The sequence below is a fragment of the Lissotriton vulgaris genome, chromosome 7 (genome assembly GCF_964263255.1).
Source record: "Lissotriton vulgaris chromosome 7, aLisVul1.2, whole genome shotgun sequence".
Lineage (NCBI taxonomy): Eukaryota > Metazoa > Chordata > Amphibia > Caudata > Salamandridae > Lissotriton > Lissotriton vulgaris.
Genome location: NC_141695.1, coordinates 366,859,665 through 366,876,181, shown reverse-complemented (window position 1 = coordinate 366,876,181; position 16,517 = coordinate 366,859,665). Strand labels below are relative to the sequence as shown.

Genomic DNA, 16,517 nt, shown 5'->3' with positions numbered 1-16,517 from the left:
ACGTTTTATGACTGCAGTTCTTAAACATGCCATTTACAAATAATAAATGACATAAAGCAGACAGTAAAACCTTGGTAAAATAAGTTATTGAAGTTTACATGTTTAAATCACCAACCACTGAAAACCAACAGCACTTAACAGTCATTAAACTGAGTCTAAACAAATTGAGTAATGAGCAATGCCCAGTAGAGGGTTGTAAACTATCAATAATGTTTATGGTGAGCATCCTCATTTCTTTTGTGGAAGTAATGATATTGGCTTTGTGCATATTTCTGACATTATGTATATTTGTGAGTTTTCCCTTAGGTCTCTCATGTGTCTGTGTGTCTCACAGTTATTTAGTGAGCAATACAATTGTGATGCCCAATTTGTTTTGGTAGCATCCATATCATATCCTGATAAATTCCTCTCTTCCCATTCAATAGCAAATCTGTATGTGTCCTCTGAGTACTTCCTTGTTGCAGCATGCCACTGTGCTATTTGGGTGAAGAAATCTTCAAATGATTCCTGTGCTCATCTGACTTTATAACATGAATGTGTACGTGCCATTTGTGAAAATGTAACTCTGACATTAAAGTTCTTTTTTTCTGTTCTTGTAAGGCAGCAACTGAGGATCCAGAGGTGGAATAAACATGAAAGGGAAAAGACCATACTGCTCCAATAGGTGTTTCTTGTTGGGTGGATTGCTGCTTGGACTCTGCATCATATCCTGTTACTTCTTTCAGCTCCAACATTGGGCAGGAAACATATATTTCAGCAGCCTAGGGCTTAAAGTGGTTCATGTCCTAAATCTGACTAAAGAGTTTCCTGATGAGGTATGGACTGTAAATGCTAATAACCGATTGGGGAACCAGATGGGCGAGTACGCAACCTTGTATTCTTTAGCCAAACTGCACGGCAAGATGGCCTGGGTAGTGCCAGATATGGTTCGCATGCTAGGCCCCAATTTTAAGATTACTCTGCCACACTTGAGTGATGTTCAAGAAAAGCTGATTCCTTGGCAGGATATTTGGGTTCAAGACTGGATGTCAGAGAGATACCAGCACATTGAAGGGAAGTATGTGAGGTTCACCGGCTGCCCAAATTCATGGACCTTCTATCACCACATCCAAGATGAGATCCGCAGAGAATTCACCTTCCATGATTCTATCAAGAAGGAAGTTAATGAGTACTTGGCAAAACTACGGGGTTCTCAGAAGAATGTGACCTATGTTGGAGTGCATGTTCGTAGGGGAGATTATGTTGTAGTCATGCATAGGGACAGAAAAGGTGTGGTAGCGGATAAAGGATACATGGACAAGGCAATGGCTTATTTCAGAAGTAAGTACCAAAAAACAGTCTTTGTTGTGGCCAGTAACGATATGAAGTGGTGCAAGGAGAACATTGATGCTTCCAAAGGAGATGTCTACTTTGCTGGTGATGGTATTGAGTTGTCACCCAAGAGGGACTTTGCAATCCTCGCCCACTGTAATCACACTATCATGACCATCGGCACCTTTGGTTACTGGGCAGCTTACCTTGCTGGTGGGGAGACTATCTACCTCACTAATTTTACCTTGCCTGATTCACCATACCTCAAGCTATTCAGATATGAAGCTGCTTTCCTTCCTGAATGGATTGGAATTCCTACTGATCTTTCATCTCTTCTTTCATTGAACAAATAATTTAATCAGTGACCTCATAATCATATATGCCAAGGCACACTACCCATTCAAAATCAGACCACATTGTAATCAAAGTGAACACTGTAGGGTCATAGGAGATGAAATCAACAAAACATATTCATTTAAAGCAGAGAAATCTGAAAAAAAAAATCATTGGAAGAACCAAAATTAACTTGAACTCTAAAAACGTATAACATCGTCAATATTTATATTTTTAAAAGTCCAAAGGATCATTGATTTATTATCTAAGCGATTTTCCTGAGATATAAAAGGCAAACATCATGCACTGACACATCCATAGTCTTGTACAGAGTCGCACTGGCCCATAGGGCAATAAGGCAGTGCCTAATGAACTGCACCTACAAATCAGTGTGTGGGCTGCTTTTCATTATGTTGTGGGCCAATTTTATTGCCAGATAGGTCAGTCTTTACTGTTTATTTCCCTTATGTTAACTATCTCCTTTGCTAATTGGGGGCACTTTTATGTTGGTGCCAGGCCTAATTTTTGTCCCAGTCCGACCTTGGTTTAGTCACGTTAATAATGTTGAATGCATTTTGTTTTGATACGTGTGACTCTTTACCATGAGCCGAAGGTGCCTTCTGAGGTTATGTACAGGGTGCTATGTCCACTGAACTTTTTATTTCATATATGATAGAGAAGTGATTTTGGGCTGGACCACTGTAATTTTGTAATATTGCAGTTGTTGTGTTATACCCATGATTCTTCACTTCCGACTCTGGTGGCAACCAGTGGCGTGGCCCCGAGCGCGATCAAGAGCACACCGGCAGCAAAAGCTCAGATGTGGCCCTGGCTGTCCCTGGGGACCCGCCTAACTGCACCGCTGCAACCAAGCCTGCCGGACGCGGTAGATGGCGCTGTGCCCTCGGAGGGCCCTCCTACCTGGAGTGGTGCCAGTGCTGCTGTCCCGGTGAGTGGAGACCACTGGGGGGCGCTCCCGGGGTTTGTGGTGCTCCCGCTCCCCCTTAGCCATTCTTCTCCTCTGTGGCCTGACCGGGCCTCACGCTACTCGAGGCAGACTGAACTGAAGGACTGTGGACTGAAGAGTGGGGACTGTCCCCGGGTCACCAGAATTTTCCATCCCCAATCCTGATTCCAGCTCGGACCGTCTCTGGGGGTGATATTATCTGGCCCAAAACTCCCCCAAATACCTCAGTGCTCACCGCTACTCCAGCTGAAGGAGGTGCCATCGCGGCGGCAGTGTGACCCCCCCACTTTTGGCCCGTTCTCCACACGAGAAGCCATTACTGATTCCAGATAAGTCAACACTAACTGTTGCCCTCACAGCGGTGGTACTGGGCTGCTGCGGTGTGTAGAGAGTGCTGCCCCGCTCGTACCCTGTGACACCGTATTCTTGGACCCCTGGCGACGGGGCGCACTGCGGAACCAGCGCCGGGAAGAAAAGTAAACAATCGCAGGCAAGATTGGACCCAGGTGGACCCGACTGCTGTACATACTCTCCGGTGAGCCGCGCTGCGAGAACTGTTGCTACGTGCAGCGGAGGCACACGGTGTGACTGCCCAAGAGAGATCAGGATCCCCTACAGCAGTGGTTCCCAAAGTTTTGACTCCTGAGGACCCCCCATTGAGTCACCACTGGAAGCTGGGGACCCCCAAGCAATTTGTATGAGTTAAATTTCAAACATTAAAACAGTAATTCGAAAAAAATACACATGTGTGCACACAAAACAAATACTCAAAGTACGAAGGATTTTGGGGCCAGATGTACAACCATTTCTTTTAGCGCCTCGCAATTGGCGACACATTGCGAGTGGCAAATTGCGAGCTGCTAAATGAAATGTACAACAGTGTGCTTAACACTGTTTGGGATTCCCAATGGGGTCGCAAATTGCGAGGTTCATTAATATTAATGAGCCTCTCGCAATTTGCGAGCCCAATGGGAATGCCAGCCCTCCCAGCGATGGTGGACTGCTGGGCTCTGCAGGCCACCATGTCTCGGACTGCTTTTAAATAAAGCAGTTTAAAAAAAAATGAAGCCTGTTTACCATGCATTTAAAAAAAAAAGGAAAATGAAACGTTTTCGTTTCATTTTCTAAGGGGAGGCAGAGGTCCCTGGGACCACTGCCTGCCCTTAAAAAATAATTTTTTATGCAGTTGCAAAGGGGAAGGGGTCCCCCGGGGACCCCTTCCCATTTGCAAATGCATACCATCTACTTGAAGTAGGTGGTAATTGTGACTGCTTTGCGACCGCAAAACATTTGTACATGGTTATGAGACTCGCTATTTGGAAGGGAATGGCTATGTACATGGCCCAATAGGTTTTTGCATGCGCAAACGGGTTCGCGAACCCGTTCGCGCATATAGCAACAGATCGTACATCTGACCCTTAGTATTTTATATTGAAGTAATAGCCCCTCTGTCACATGTATTTCATTTGTTTTATAGCATCTCTCATACCATTGTAGGATGTCAGAGCACTTTACATCACACACATATAGAGACATTGAATCATACATGTAAATCAGTGTGTATATAAAATGTTTAAAGAGTGCTTGGTCTGGAAAAGCACAAACTCAGGATTCAGAACATAACACAGTGGCTAGCATGGACTTTAACATTAAAAATGTATTTCCACCCAAATATATCTTTTAGCAGCATCAGGATAATGAATAACTGGGACAAAATATAAGTTACTAACTGGTACCATGCAGTTTGCAAGCAGCTCTTTGATGACAGTTTATAGGTCCCTCTGCTAGATTACGATTGTCACTTATGAAGTGCACAGTAACAAGAGAATCTCTGTGACAAAAGCAGTAACCACGAACCTAGGCACATAAAATACTGCTTTTTAAGATGCATGTTACACGTTCTTTGCAGTAGGCACATTAACCCTCTGTGCTACATTAGTTAAATCAAAGCTGCCACTGAACAAAGCTCTCCAGCAGGTACATTAATCACTGGCATTCTCTTGACACTTTTATTGTTGCTGGACAGCGGCTAATTATACAAGAAACGTTTCTGTGCTTTTAAAACTGTTGCCTACGGACCCCCCTGGGAATGTGTCACGGACCCCAGGGGGTCCGCGGACCAAGTTTGGGAAACACTGCCCAACAGTGTTGGTGCTTCCACAGAAGCTACTCTGCCTGTTGGGCCTGTCCTGAAGCCTGCATTGATATCGGCCTAGCCGGGGGCAGGTGTGGCCCACACTCGGCCTACTGCAGTCCTGACTGCTGAAACTGTGGCGGCGCGGCCTGCTGCTGAGAGACATTGCTCAAGAGCTGCGTTTAACTGAACTGAGCCCCGCGAACCTCCAGAAGGTAGGTCCAACATAGATACCACTGGAGGACCCCTATACAGAGAATGGAGCTGCCATTTTAGCACTGTTTGGTGTGCGCTGAGTTGGCAGAGGCGGTCACAGCAGTGCAAATCGCGAAACCGGAGGCGCCCTGGCCCTTAACTGTCTGTGTTAGCTATTTGGGAGTAGACACAATCTATGTACCACTTGGCCTCTAATGTAGTGAAGAGCCTGCAACACCCTGACGATCGTGACGGTTGTATCACCCTATAGTGCCCTGTGCCTTACATCCTCCACTCGCCCTATACTCACCTGAGTCTGCACCAGCCCCGCTCACCCATCTCTACTGATGTGCAAATCCTGGGTCATTTAACCTGTAGAGTTGAAATAACCCTAATAACGCTGTAAACGAGAACACATTGACCATGCCGCATGTCCTGAAACTAACAGGCTACTGTCTGTCAGCAGCCCACCCTGACGCTGGATCCGTGTGTCGACCTTGATAAAGCGAGCAGCTGGTAGATGCCCCGTGCCATAGAATCCTGGGCCTGTGCCATCGCTGCCGTGAGGAGCACCCGACACTCAGCTGAACCTTCACCGTCCACAGTGAGTACCTGTTACACCTCCGGATTCCTGGCCCAACAACCTGCTGGACCTAGGTTCACATTTCCTGTTGGAAAGGCTACAGTGATTTCTTGGCCCCCCTCCCCTCTGCCTTTCACAATGCTTGCATCTCAGGCGGAGGTGGAGTTTTCTGCAGTGCCTGTTCCCAAGATGGCGACTGGGGCCAGTCCTGACTACCGCCACGGGGGACTCCTCAGGTACCAGGGCACTCTCAAACTGAGCTGGTGGGACGTTCCATGGGGTCAAGTATCTCTCCTGTTCTAAAATCATTGGTCATCCTCCTGTTCTGGATCAGCCCTCACCCGACCCTGCTTATGCTCACCCTCCATGACACTTGACTCATAGATCTTTCATCAGTAGCTGAGACAAAGACATTTTGACTGACGCCCGGTGGAGCTACCTCACGAGCTGAAGGGGAGCTGCGCTATGGATTTCCCTCCTTGACCATCACCTACCCAGCCGGTCTTTGGGCAAGCTCTCCTACGTCTCTCTACTGGACTTTTATCTCTTCTCCTCTTCACCATACCCCCTATCCCCGCCTCTCTACTCGTCTCCTCTTTCCAGCTATTGACCTTTGCCCTCACCCATCCTTGCTCATAGTTCCCACCCTGTCTATCCATTGGACTTTCTTCTGGTAACTTTCCCTTGTCAATTGAGACTTAGCATTCTGACTGATGACCGATGGAGCTAACTGTTTAGCTAATGGGGTAATGGGCTGCGGATTCCCTCCTCGGACGTCACCTACCCAGTCGGTCTTTGGGCAGACTTCTTTTCATCTCTCCTGCCGTCTTTTCCTTCATCCTCCCCCTTCACACTTCCCCTTCCCCCTCCTCTCTATTTGTCTCACCTTTCTTTCCTCTCCCAATTTGTTGCTTAATTTTTTGCGTAATGTGTATTTGTTTTCTTTCTCTGTAACATTGTGTAGTCTAATGTGAACTGCTCTGATACCTACGGGTCTAGTTGTTTGTACTCACCTCCATACATGAGCAACCTTGGCTGATGCCCGATGAAGCTGTTATATGCAGCTAAAGAGGAGTCTGGCCTTAGTGTCACCCCCTCGGCCGTCACCTACCCAGCCGGATATCTGACATTGTTTTCCTCATTTTTCCCATTGTGTATTTCCCTCCCCCCCCTCCTCCTCCCATGTGACTCTTTGATTTAACCATTGTGTATTTCCCTCCCTCCCCCTCCTCCTCCCATGTGACTCTTTGATTTAAGTGATGTAACTATGTAACCTGTAACTCGCTGTAACTCATGCAAAGCGCTCTGAGACCTCTGGGACTAGTAGCGCTATATAAAACTTTTCAAAATAAAAAAAAATATATATATATATATATATTGGATTTGCCACATTTGCCACAGTTTTCAACATCTCCTGAATGCAGATTACCCCAAAATATATTTTTTTCCACCTCAAATAGACCGACATTTATTTTTAAAATATTGGCAGAATGTGGTTTTCTGCAATCCCAGACGCTTTGTTAAGCTTAACCGCTGACATTTGTGTTGCAGATTACTGTATTCCTGTGTTAAAATAGTACTAATGACCTGTTGCAATGATAAAAAACATAATGGAGTCACAGATTGTGCCACATTATGGAGCATAATTTGGCTTTTTGTCACATAATTTTATCAACCCTAAATAATTTGGCCATCCATTTTTACATAAATCACGTGGCCCTGCATATGAGAAACATTTTGAGACAGAACAATGCAATCATTACACTATAGACCTTGACTATTGTACAGCAGGACATGGCAACGATAATACTAAGTATAATATGGATAATACTATGGAATATAGCCACCATTGTACAATGGCATAATACCTACAGCATATGACAATTTTGTGCCAAATAATATGACCGATATTGTTATTCATAATGTGTCTCTTTCTGTGGCATGGAAAAGCCCACATGATGTAACTATTGTGTCAAATAATGTGGCAGCAAATATTCCCATCACTGTACTCAAGAGTATAGCCATCTATTCAGAGGTGGCCGGCACAGGTAAATGAGATTGCGCGGGGTGGGGCGGAAGGGGGGGTAAGTCATCCGGGATGGAATAGGTATAATTAAATAAATAAATAATACCTATTCCTTCGTCTGTCAGCTTCCCCCTGGCACCTTGCCCCGCCCCATCATGCTTACCTGAGCTGACCTCCGCTGCATCTATTCATGACAGAACATGCCCATAACTATAGTACTCAATACAGAAGCAAAGTCAAGGATATGACCTTGAATGTTCTGAGGGGTGGAGCTTTAGAAATCTTTAGAAAGAACTATTGTGCAGAATCAAGGATGACATAGAAATAGCCTCGGAAAAGCCCCGGGCATGTATGGGACAGCGTTACTTGAAAAAATAGGACCCTGGTCCTGAGCATAAAGAAAATGTCAACACACATCAGGAAATTAATACAAATGGTCATTAGGGAACAATGAAGAGAACATTGGATAGTGTTTTGGAGGTATTATCACCAAAAAGAGAGAGAGAGATAGAAGCACATTTTTGCAGTATTAAGAAAGGGGTCCCGAAAAACTAAGGGCATCATTAGGATGCCATCTTGCCGTAAAAAAGGACCTCCCGCCATAAGTGCGGCGATCCTGTGGGGGTGATTAAGATGAGCCCGCCACACTGATGGGCGCATCCTGCATGTTTAACATTGCGGCGGCGGTGCATTCAGCATCACCCACTACAATGCCAAAAATGCATGGTGCGCATATGCATGGACAACGTGGCAGGCAGCGCGCTCTGCCTGTCATGTTGTGCATGCACATGCAGGGGGGTACCATAGGTACCCCCTATGTGCCCCCCCACCTCCATCAACATCCTGGGGGCCCGCAACAGGCCCCCAACTTCAAAATCCGCATGACTTTGCCTCCACGGAAAGGCTGCCTCCTGCCAGCCTCCTGCCAGCCTCCTGATATGGATGGCAGTGTCTAGTAGACACCGCCCTCATATTAAACCCTTTTCCGCCCTGTTGACTTGACGACAGGGCGGAAAAGCAGCAGACAGTCTTCCCGTCCGCCCCGGTACCCCCGCCATACTAATATGGCAGGGGGAAATGGGTGGTGGGCGGGGAAGAATGTAGGGTGGATCGCCAGTGCCATGCGGGCGGTGGCAATCCGCCATTCATCCTAATGGACCCCTAAGTTTGAAGGCGGAGAGGGAAGTAGTTTAAATAAGTATAATAATAATTTGATTCGTACACAACTTGGAAACAGATATTTGGGGTTTTTGCACCATGCTGACTTTTACTATGCTAAGAGAGACAGTTCAGTGTGATTTTAGAAAGGAGGCAGGTAAATATGAAGGGAGCAGGGGGCGTGGAGGTGTCATGAAGGGATTTAACTTGCATTCAGGCACTATTGCTGTAGTGTTGATAGGAAATGAAGTGTTTGTTCTTGCTCAGGAAGGAGATGTGTTATATTGTTTCATATATGGTCAGACTTAGGGCATTTATCTTGCAGATGTAAAAAGTACCAAAAATGGAAGAAAATAAACTTTTATCCCTTGATTAATTAAAACCACTTCACAAAAAAGTATATATCAAAAAACTGAGCTCACTTCTGTGGCCTGTAGAACAGAAGCTGAGGGAGAAGTTGGAATTTCAAGCATGTGACAGAAAGATTCTACATGCAGTGTCACCTATAATTCAATAAATATAAGTGAAATATTACTGCTAAATATTAATTGGAACAGGGTAAATGAGAAAATGTGCATCAAATCACATAGTTGCATAACACACCCTAACAATTGAGGGCAGATGAGATGAAGACCTTGGCACGATCATAAACTGTGCAATAATGATTCTGCCCCAGCAAACCCCTTGTTTCTTTCCACCCTGATATGAAAAACAGAAATGGGAAAAAACAAATTCAAAGCTTGATAAGCTTCGGCTTTTGATTGAAAGTTAGTGGGAGAAGTAGGTATTACTAATCTTGGTTAAAAACATATGGGTGCTGTAAGAAATTGGGTTATTGTGTGAGGGGGCTTAGGGCCCACTCAGGCAACAAGCATACGTCTTCTCAAGGAAAACCACAAAAGGTCACTAAATTAACCTGTGTCTAATCCACTGGTATTTTGACACAAAACAGTTAGGCTTACCTTAAAGACAAAGTATAAAAATATTTATGCAGCACACCAACTGTAATACATTTAAAATACAATACAAGAAAAATCCTAAACCTATTTGAAAAATAAAGTACATTAAAGTAATAAATGGAATGATATGAAAAGGAACAACATCCAGTCAGTTGAACTGGAGATATTCAGTTTTGAAGTTGTAGGTATAAATAGCACCAGGAAGCAGAAAACATCACTAGCAGTTTTCGGGTTACCTTTGACCGGGGGAAAGTCACAGGTTCAGGCTGACTGTAGTGGAGTACAGGTTGGGCTCTGGGGACCAGGTGAATCCTGCTGAAGAGTCACCTTTTCAAGTCCAGCACAAAGACTTCGGTTTGAGTTGGAGGTGGCTGTGAGAAGGAGGCTTTTGACACAAAGAGCAGGGTGACCATCATGCACTGTCTTTGCTGCAGCATGGAGATCTGGTCATCACTGGGGCTTCACGTTGGCAGTCATCACTTGCTGTGACTGACAGTGTGAAGAGCAGGCCTCTCAGGGCTTTGCGTTGGCAGTCATCGTGGACTGCAGAGTTTCAGTGGAAATGGGCCACTTCTTCTTTGGAAGAGCTTCCACTGAAGCCAGCCAAAAGTCCAGGATCTAGGATGCTCCTCTTGTGGCTCAGGATCCACTCCACTATAAGCGGACAGCCGGGCTCAGGCAGGTTCAGTCAGGTCCAGTTGCAGCTAGTCAATTGGGTAGTTGCAGGGAGTCCTCTGAAGATTTTTTTGTCCCTGTATCTCACACCAAAGGTCAGTCAACTGACCCTTAGATCACTCTGGGTAGCCTGGGATGAAGGCAAACAGGTCCAATTTTCCTTCTTCAGACAGCAAGGCAGCCATTCAAAGAGCACAGCAATCCTCTGGCAGCAAACCAGTCCTTCCTATAAGTCTTCCATGGGCCCGGTGCTTTCTAATGAGTGGCTCTTGAGGTCCACTATGCACACCTGATGTCAGCCTTAGTGTGGGAGATTCCCTGACTCCAACACTGGTTCTCGAAAGTTCTTCTGCTTTCCCTGGCCAAGGTTCCAAACTGTTTGGGGTGACAAAAGGCAGTGTAAGCCTGGCGTCATGTTCCTTTGTGTGTGCTGTAGGCAAAGCCCTTTGAAATGTTAGTAAGGCTGGGCAAAGCACCTTCTAAGCTACCCTGTCAGGATGGCCCATCCTGTTCACACTTAAGCCCCCTTTTCTGTCACTGTCTGGAAGTAATACACAAACCTCAACAGTAGAACTATTCACAGTGATGTGACCCAGGACACTGGTTGAAGGCACAGTTGGTTGGGAGTAAAAAATGGCAACTTTCTACATTTTCTTAAATTGTGACATAGAATCCGACTTTACCATTAAAGAGGATTTTAAATTAATAACTAATTTGAGTATTAACAGCATATTTCTATCTGCTCTCAATCTGGAGTTAGCACTTATTAAATGCAGTGTTAGCCTTTTGGGAGAGCTAGGCCTCGCAACAGTGAAAAACAAGTGGGAGGTTTTCAATGTGAGGACATATAAAACTTAAACATGAAGGTCTTACTTTTTAGCTACCTTGTACTCTGCCCAGTGAGCATTTAGGGCCTACCTTAGGGGTGACTTAAAAGTATTAAAATGAAAGTTGAGGCCTGCAAAAGATTTTTTTTGCCAGGGAGAAATGGCAGTTTAAAACTGCACTGCAATGACAGGCCAGAGGCATGTTTTAAAGTGCTTCTTCAGTGAGTGGCACAATGAATGTTGCCGGCCCACTAGTAGAATTTAATATACAGACCCAGGGTACAGGTAGGAAAATTTACTGGGGACAGGTAAATTAAATATGTCAGGGTGTAGGCTAATTGTACCATGTTTTAGGAAGGGAGTACAAACACTTTAGCACTGGTTATCAGTAGTGTACAGAGTCATAAAACCAATAAAAAAAGAATCTGCAAACAGGAGGGCTAATGCCAAGGATGTCTGGTCTGACAGGTGCGATTTACAAATTGCATTTTGTAACATGTAAAGTAGTCCTACAGTAGTACAACTCACTTACTGCAAATTGTAATTCACAAATCTGTGTGTGGAAATTTCCACCTCCACCTCTTCTATCTTTTTGATAGGGAGATCTCAAAACATGTAAGTTTATTACTTAGTAGTAAATGCGGTAGTGATCAGAGGAGAGCTGAGAAAATGGGGGATATCTCCTAGAAATAGGAGCAGTTTAGGAAACAGTAAGTAGGGGGTTAAGGAAGGATAGGCTGTCACAAATATTCACCCACAAAAGACTAAGCACATACCTCTACTGAAACTACTCTAGTAATACTGAATTAAAGGTTGAAAAATACTAGTAAATGCACTCCTGCACAGCTTTGGAGGAAGTTTAACACAACAATAAAGGTCACTCGCAGGGACTTAACATTAACACCCTCCTATTAATTACATGTACTTACTATTAATAATAATAACAAAATTGCTAGGTACTTTCAGAATTTTAGTTTTTGTGTTTGTGTTTGGTTTTTGTATTTTCCTTGTCTTGTAAAAATAGAATATTCATAAATTAAATGAACAGATTTAAATTAATGAATTAGTTAGTAAACATTTGGTTTGAAGATGGAATGTGCTCTAATATTTTATGTTATAAGTTCTATGGTAAAAAATACTATTTTGATCTAGTTTACATTTATATTTTACAAAACAATTGATAAAATATTTAATAAAAGAAATCTAAACTTTATTAGTTTCCCCATTTTTTCCGATAAGAAGATCTTCAATGTGGTGGTGGAGATCTCCACATTAGTGGAATAGATCTTCACCAATGTGACTGAGATTTCCACCTGCGTGTTAAAAGTTACAAGTAGTAACAAGAACTCTGGCCCCGGTCTGAGTCCTGCTCTCTCCCCAGCAGCTCCACCTGTGGAATTTTAGTCTGAACATCGTCTGCGCCAGCCTGTCACCCACGTACAACATGCACGACAGCCATTTTAGGTATCATGGTCTCCCTGTCCTCGATCAATCGCCAGCGTGCTCCCCTGACCCTGCGAGCATCCTCCGCGCACCCTGGCTCCCCCCTCCTCCCTCACATGGGCAAGTCATAAACCTTCTTCTTCTGCAAGACTCTGTCCTTGGGAGTCACGCTCGCGCCTGACCAAACACCTCCTTTCCTTTCATGAATACCCCTCTGTTGGTAAACTCTCCCTATGCGCCTGATTGTCCATGCGGCATGAATACCTCTCCTTTGATGACCCCTTCCACCGAGTCCGATTGTCCACACAGGTCCGAGGCCATCGCCTAAGCCGGGAGATACAGTTTACTGCCCCCTATTGCATGGAGTCATTCCTCTTCAAAGGACCCACTATTGATCATGGCCTCCCCACCCCCTGGGATACGATCAGGCGCACACATCCTAAGAATCGGCGGAACACTCAGCTGTGTGATAGCCCCTCCTCTTATCAGCAGGTTGAGGACCTCTATTGTGGATGTATGTGGGGGTGGGATTGACACGAGGATTACGGGGATGTCTTTTTCCTTACTTCACAATGTCTTGATTGTAATAAAGAGTGGTCGCATGCCATAAACCAGGGTATAACAGGCCAGGCCTCAGAGAGGCTGCTAGAGCACCTCGAGACGATACCTTGTTGTCTGATCTGATGTGTTCTGCTCCGTCGGAATAATAAAAAAAACCCTGTTTCCTGCCTTCCAGTCTCCAGCGCCTGTCTCTTTATTTGGTAACCAGAGTGGTATAGAGGCGGTTAACGCCGGGCAATCTAGAAACAGGCCGTCAGCCCTACCGTTTTTTCTACAATTGGCGTCCCAAAGCGTGGGGCCCATCAGCGACACGTGGATCCAGTGGGAGAGGTCCCGACGACAGAGTGAACGACTGCAACGATCGGGAGAGCTCCTGTCCGATAGACCCTCGTCTGACAGCCGATCATCCGAACTTCACTAGTTCTGAACAGACCTCTCTCGAGTGATCTACGGTCCTGACTGGGAACCATCAGGAGTGCCGCGAACATCACGAAGAATAGAGGACGATCGGGCGCTGGATTTGGAAGACAGGAAACTGTCCATGCGGTCCGGGTAAGGTCGTGTAAACACGACAAAATTACGAAATGATTGTTTGATTTGGATAATACTAGTATTACGCTTTGTTGATTCTTCTGGAGATTCACCGTCTGCAAACGGAGAAACAACAGGCTCTCTCTCTTTGCAAGCAGTGAAGGATAGGTAACGCAGACTTTTGTCCCCATTGCAACCCGTCGTGCCTATCTTCCTCCCCCACTGTTTTCCCGAACTGTTGTTCGTGGATTGTTGTCTGGAGATTCTCTGTCTGCAAACAGGGAAGAACAAGGTCTCTCTTTGCAGGTAGAGAAAAAGTAGGTAACGCAAGACTTTTAACCCGTCGTACCTACTTATTCTCCCCACTGATTGTTTGATTGACCGTACATTAAGTGTTCGGAATTGGTTCTTTTTGAGGTATTCACCGCCTGCAAACAACGGAGAATAGAAATATTCTATCTAGTCTTTGCACGCCTTGATAAGATAGGTAGTGCAGACCTTTGTCCCCGTTGTAACCCGTCATGCCTATCTTCTCCCCACTGATTGGTAGCCTGTTTAGCCCGGACCGCTTATTAGAGATGAACCATCCAGCTCCGCTGGAGGGCACCCCTAATAAGGACATGTTCACTAAGCATGGACTAGTCGCTAAAGCTTATACTAAGTTATGGCATAAATACACAAAGAAGAACCCTGAAAGTCAGTGGCCACTGATAGGTTCCTTTGATGATCATAAAATAAAAACATTAGAAATAGCGCTCCATAAAAATAAGACTACGCCCACTATGCTCGATAGTATCGGCATGTGGCGCAAAGAAACGGAACAACGAAGAAAAAGAGAAGAAGCAAAAATAGGGAAAGAATTACGAAAAGCAGCCCACCTTGCCGCTAAGCAACTAGAAGAAGAAATAAAAGAAAGAAAAGAAGCTACACAAAAACAAGAATCAGGGCTGACAGGTCAATGTCCTGTTAGGACCCCCTCTACGCTCTACCCTGAATTGCCCTCCAAACAACGGGCGAACGATGAGTTACTGCTAGGTCCCCCATTTCATCTACATGCCCCCTCCATACGCCCCCTGCCAACAGCACCTACAAGCCCTGGGTGCGAACGAGAGTGACCTTAGCGCTAGTGCACCAGCCCTCGCGGCCTCCGCACCAGGCGCATTAGCAACAACACCAGGTTACCCCGAGGTCAAACAGACTGAGTAAAGATGAACGGGATGGGATTGACAAAATAGCAAAGACACTAGTCGAGCGGAAGGAGAGCGAAGAATATACAATGAACATGTATAATTCACATGCCGACAGCCACAGACGGCATTTCATTTTACGATTCAGCTACCACACCCTGAACGCATATGAGGATAGGTATCAGAGTAAGGGCCCCGCTAAACTGACAACGCTATATAGAAAGATTGATGTTGGAGATGGGACCGAACGTGAGGCGACGGACCTCTTCATGCAAATGCTTGGGGTCTTCCGCCACCTCACGGAACAGAAACCAGAAGTCAAGGTTACAGTCCCTGAAACAACTGAGTCTTCAGTAGGAGTAGCCAACTCTATGATGCCCATCAGAGAGGCGGCCCCTTACTGGGTTCCGCCACGTGGTCAGGGAACAAACGACGATATTAACCATGAAGATGCAAAGGGGAGGGTTGTGTACAATTGGGTTTACCAACCATGGGACCGACAAGACATCTTAACCTTTAGACAAACTCTGCCCGATTTAAGAAAGAACCCGACAGCATTCTATACCGAATTAGGCACAGCCTTGGGTTCGACGATAATGACTTTAGCGGACATTGACCTGTTTTTCGGGTTATGCCTGCCAGCTGACGTGTGGAAGCAAATCCGGAAGGCTGATCACACGGATCTGTTCGGACATACCTGGAAGCAACTCAGTGATCTAGATAGACAGCGAGAGCCCGGAAAGAAACCAGTAAAAGACATATTAGAACTCCCAGACAAATTAGTTCAGAAGTTAAAGACGCTGATCCCAGAGAAAAAGGTAGACTGGTCGATAGTCACGGCCTGTCGTCAGAAACCCCAGGAAGATGTATCGGAATACTTCTCCCGATTCGAGACAGTGTTCTCTGACTACAGTGGCCAAGATATGACCACCGCAACCGGACAACACCTGTTTGTACAAAATTATGTAAAGGGCCTATCACAAGAGGTCTCCCAAAAACTGCAGACGAGTGAGAGTAGTTGGGGGGCCTCCAAACCCGCAGCTATCCTTCAGATGGCTCAGTATTACGAGCACCAGAAGAATGAGAGTGATAGGGCATCCGAGAAAAAGAAGAAAGATTTGAAAGAAAGGGTGATGATAGCCCAGACACAAGGTATAGCGGTCGGACGGGAACCCCACAGGGGGAACTACCAATCGACCACCCCTAGAAATCCGCCTCCCAAAGACCACACCCCAACACCCCACATTGGACGTAGAGACATTAGCGAGGACCAATGTGCCTTCTGCAAAGGATTCGGTCATTGGAAATCCCAGTGTCCGGTTCTATTAGAGATGAACAGAAATAGGGACCCCAAGGACGTAGCGGGTGGGCCGAGAAATAGGGGACAAGGACGAGGGTACACAAACGACACCACCAATGACAGACCAGGGAGATCGAACACATTTGACCGTCCCCGACAGAACCAGTATCAACTATCCGACGGTGACAATGCCCCCGATTTTGCATAGGACTGCCAGGGGCAAGGGAGGGATCCAGTCGAGCTCTGTGTTGACCAGCAAGGTCCTTACGTCACTGCTAAGGTCCTGGGTACAGAGCCTCCATTTTTGGTAGACACTGGGGCGACACG

At 45.6% G+C, this 16,517-nt stretch overlaps 1 protein-coding gene across 1 annotated transcript; it reads left to right on the top strand.

The window, feature by feature from the left end:
* The first annotated feature begins 618 nt into the window (after nucleotides 1-618).
* On the top strand, nucleotides 619-1,664 carry LOC147701660 (galactoside alpha-(1,2)-fucosyltransferase 2-like). The gene has a single exon (XM_086928678.1). It carries the CDS (start codon nucleotides 633-635, stop codon nucleotides 1,662-1,664), a length of 1,032 nt encoding a protein of 343 aa, XP_086784804.1. The 5' UTR covers nucleotides 619-632.
* Nucleotides 1,665-16,517: the final 14,853 nt, after the last annotated feature.

Excerpts from the sequence above, each read along its gene's own strand:
- LOC147701660 (XM_086928678.1), top strand. The coding sequence starts at position 633 with ATGAAAGGGAAAAGACCATACTGCTCCAATAGGTGTTTCTTGTTGGGT.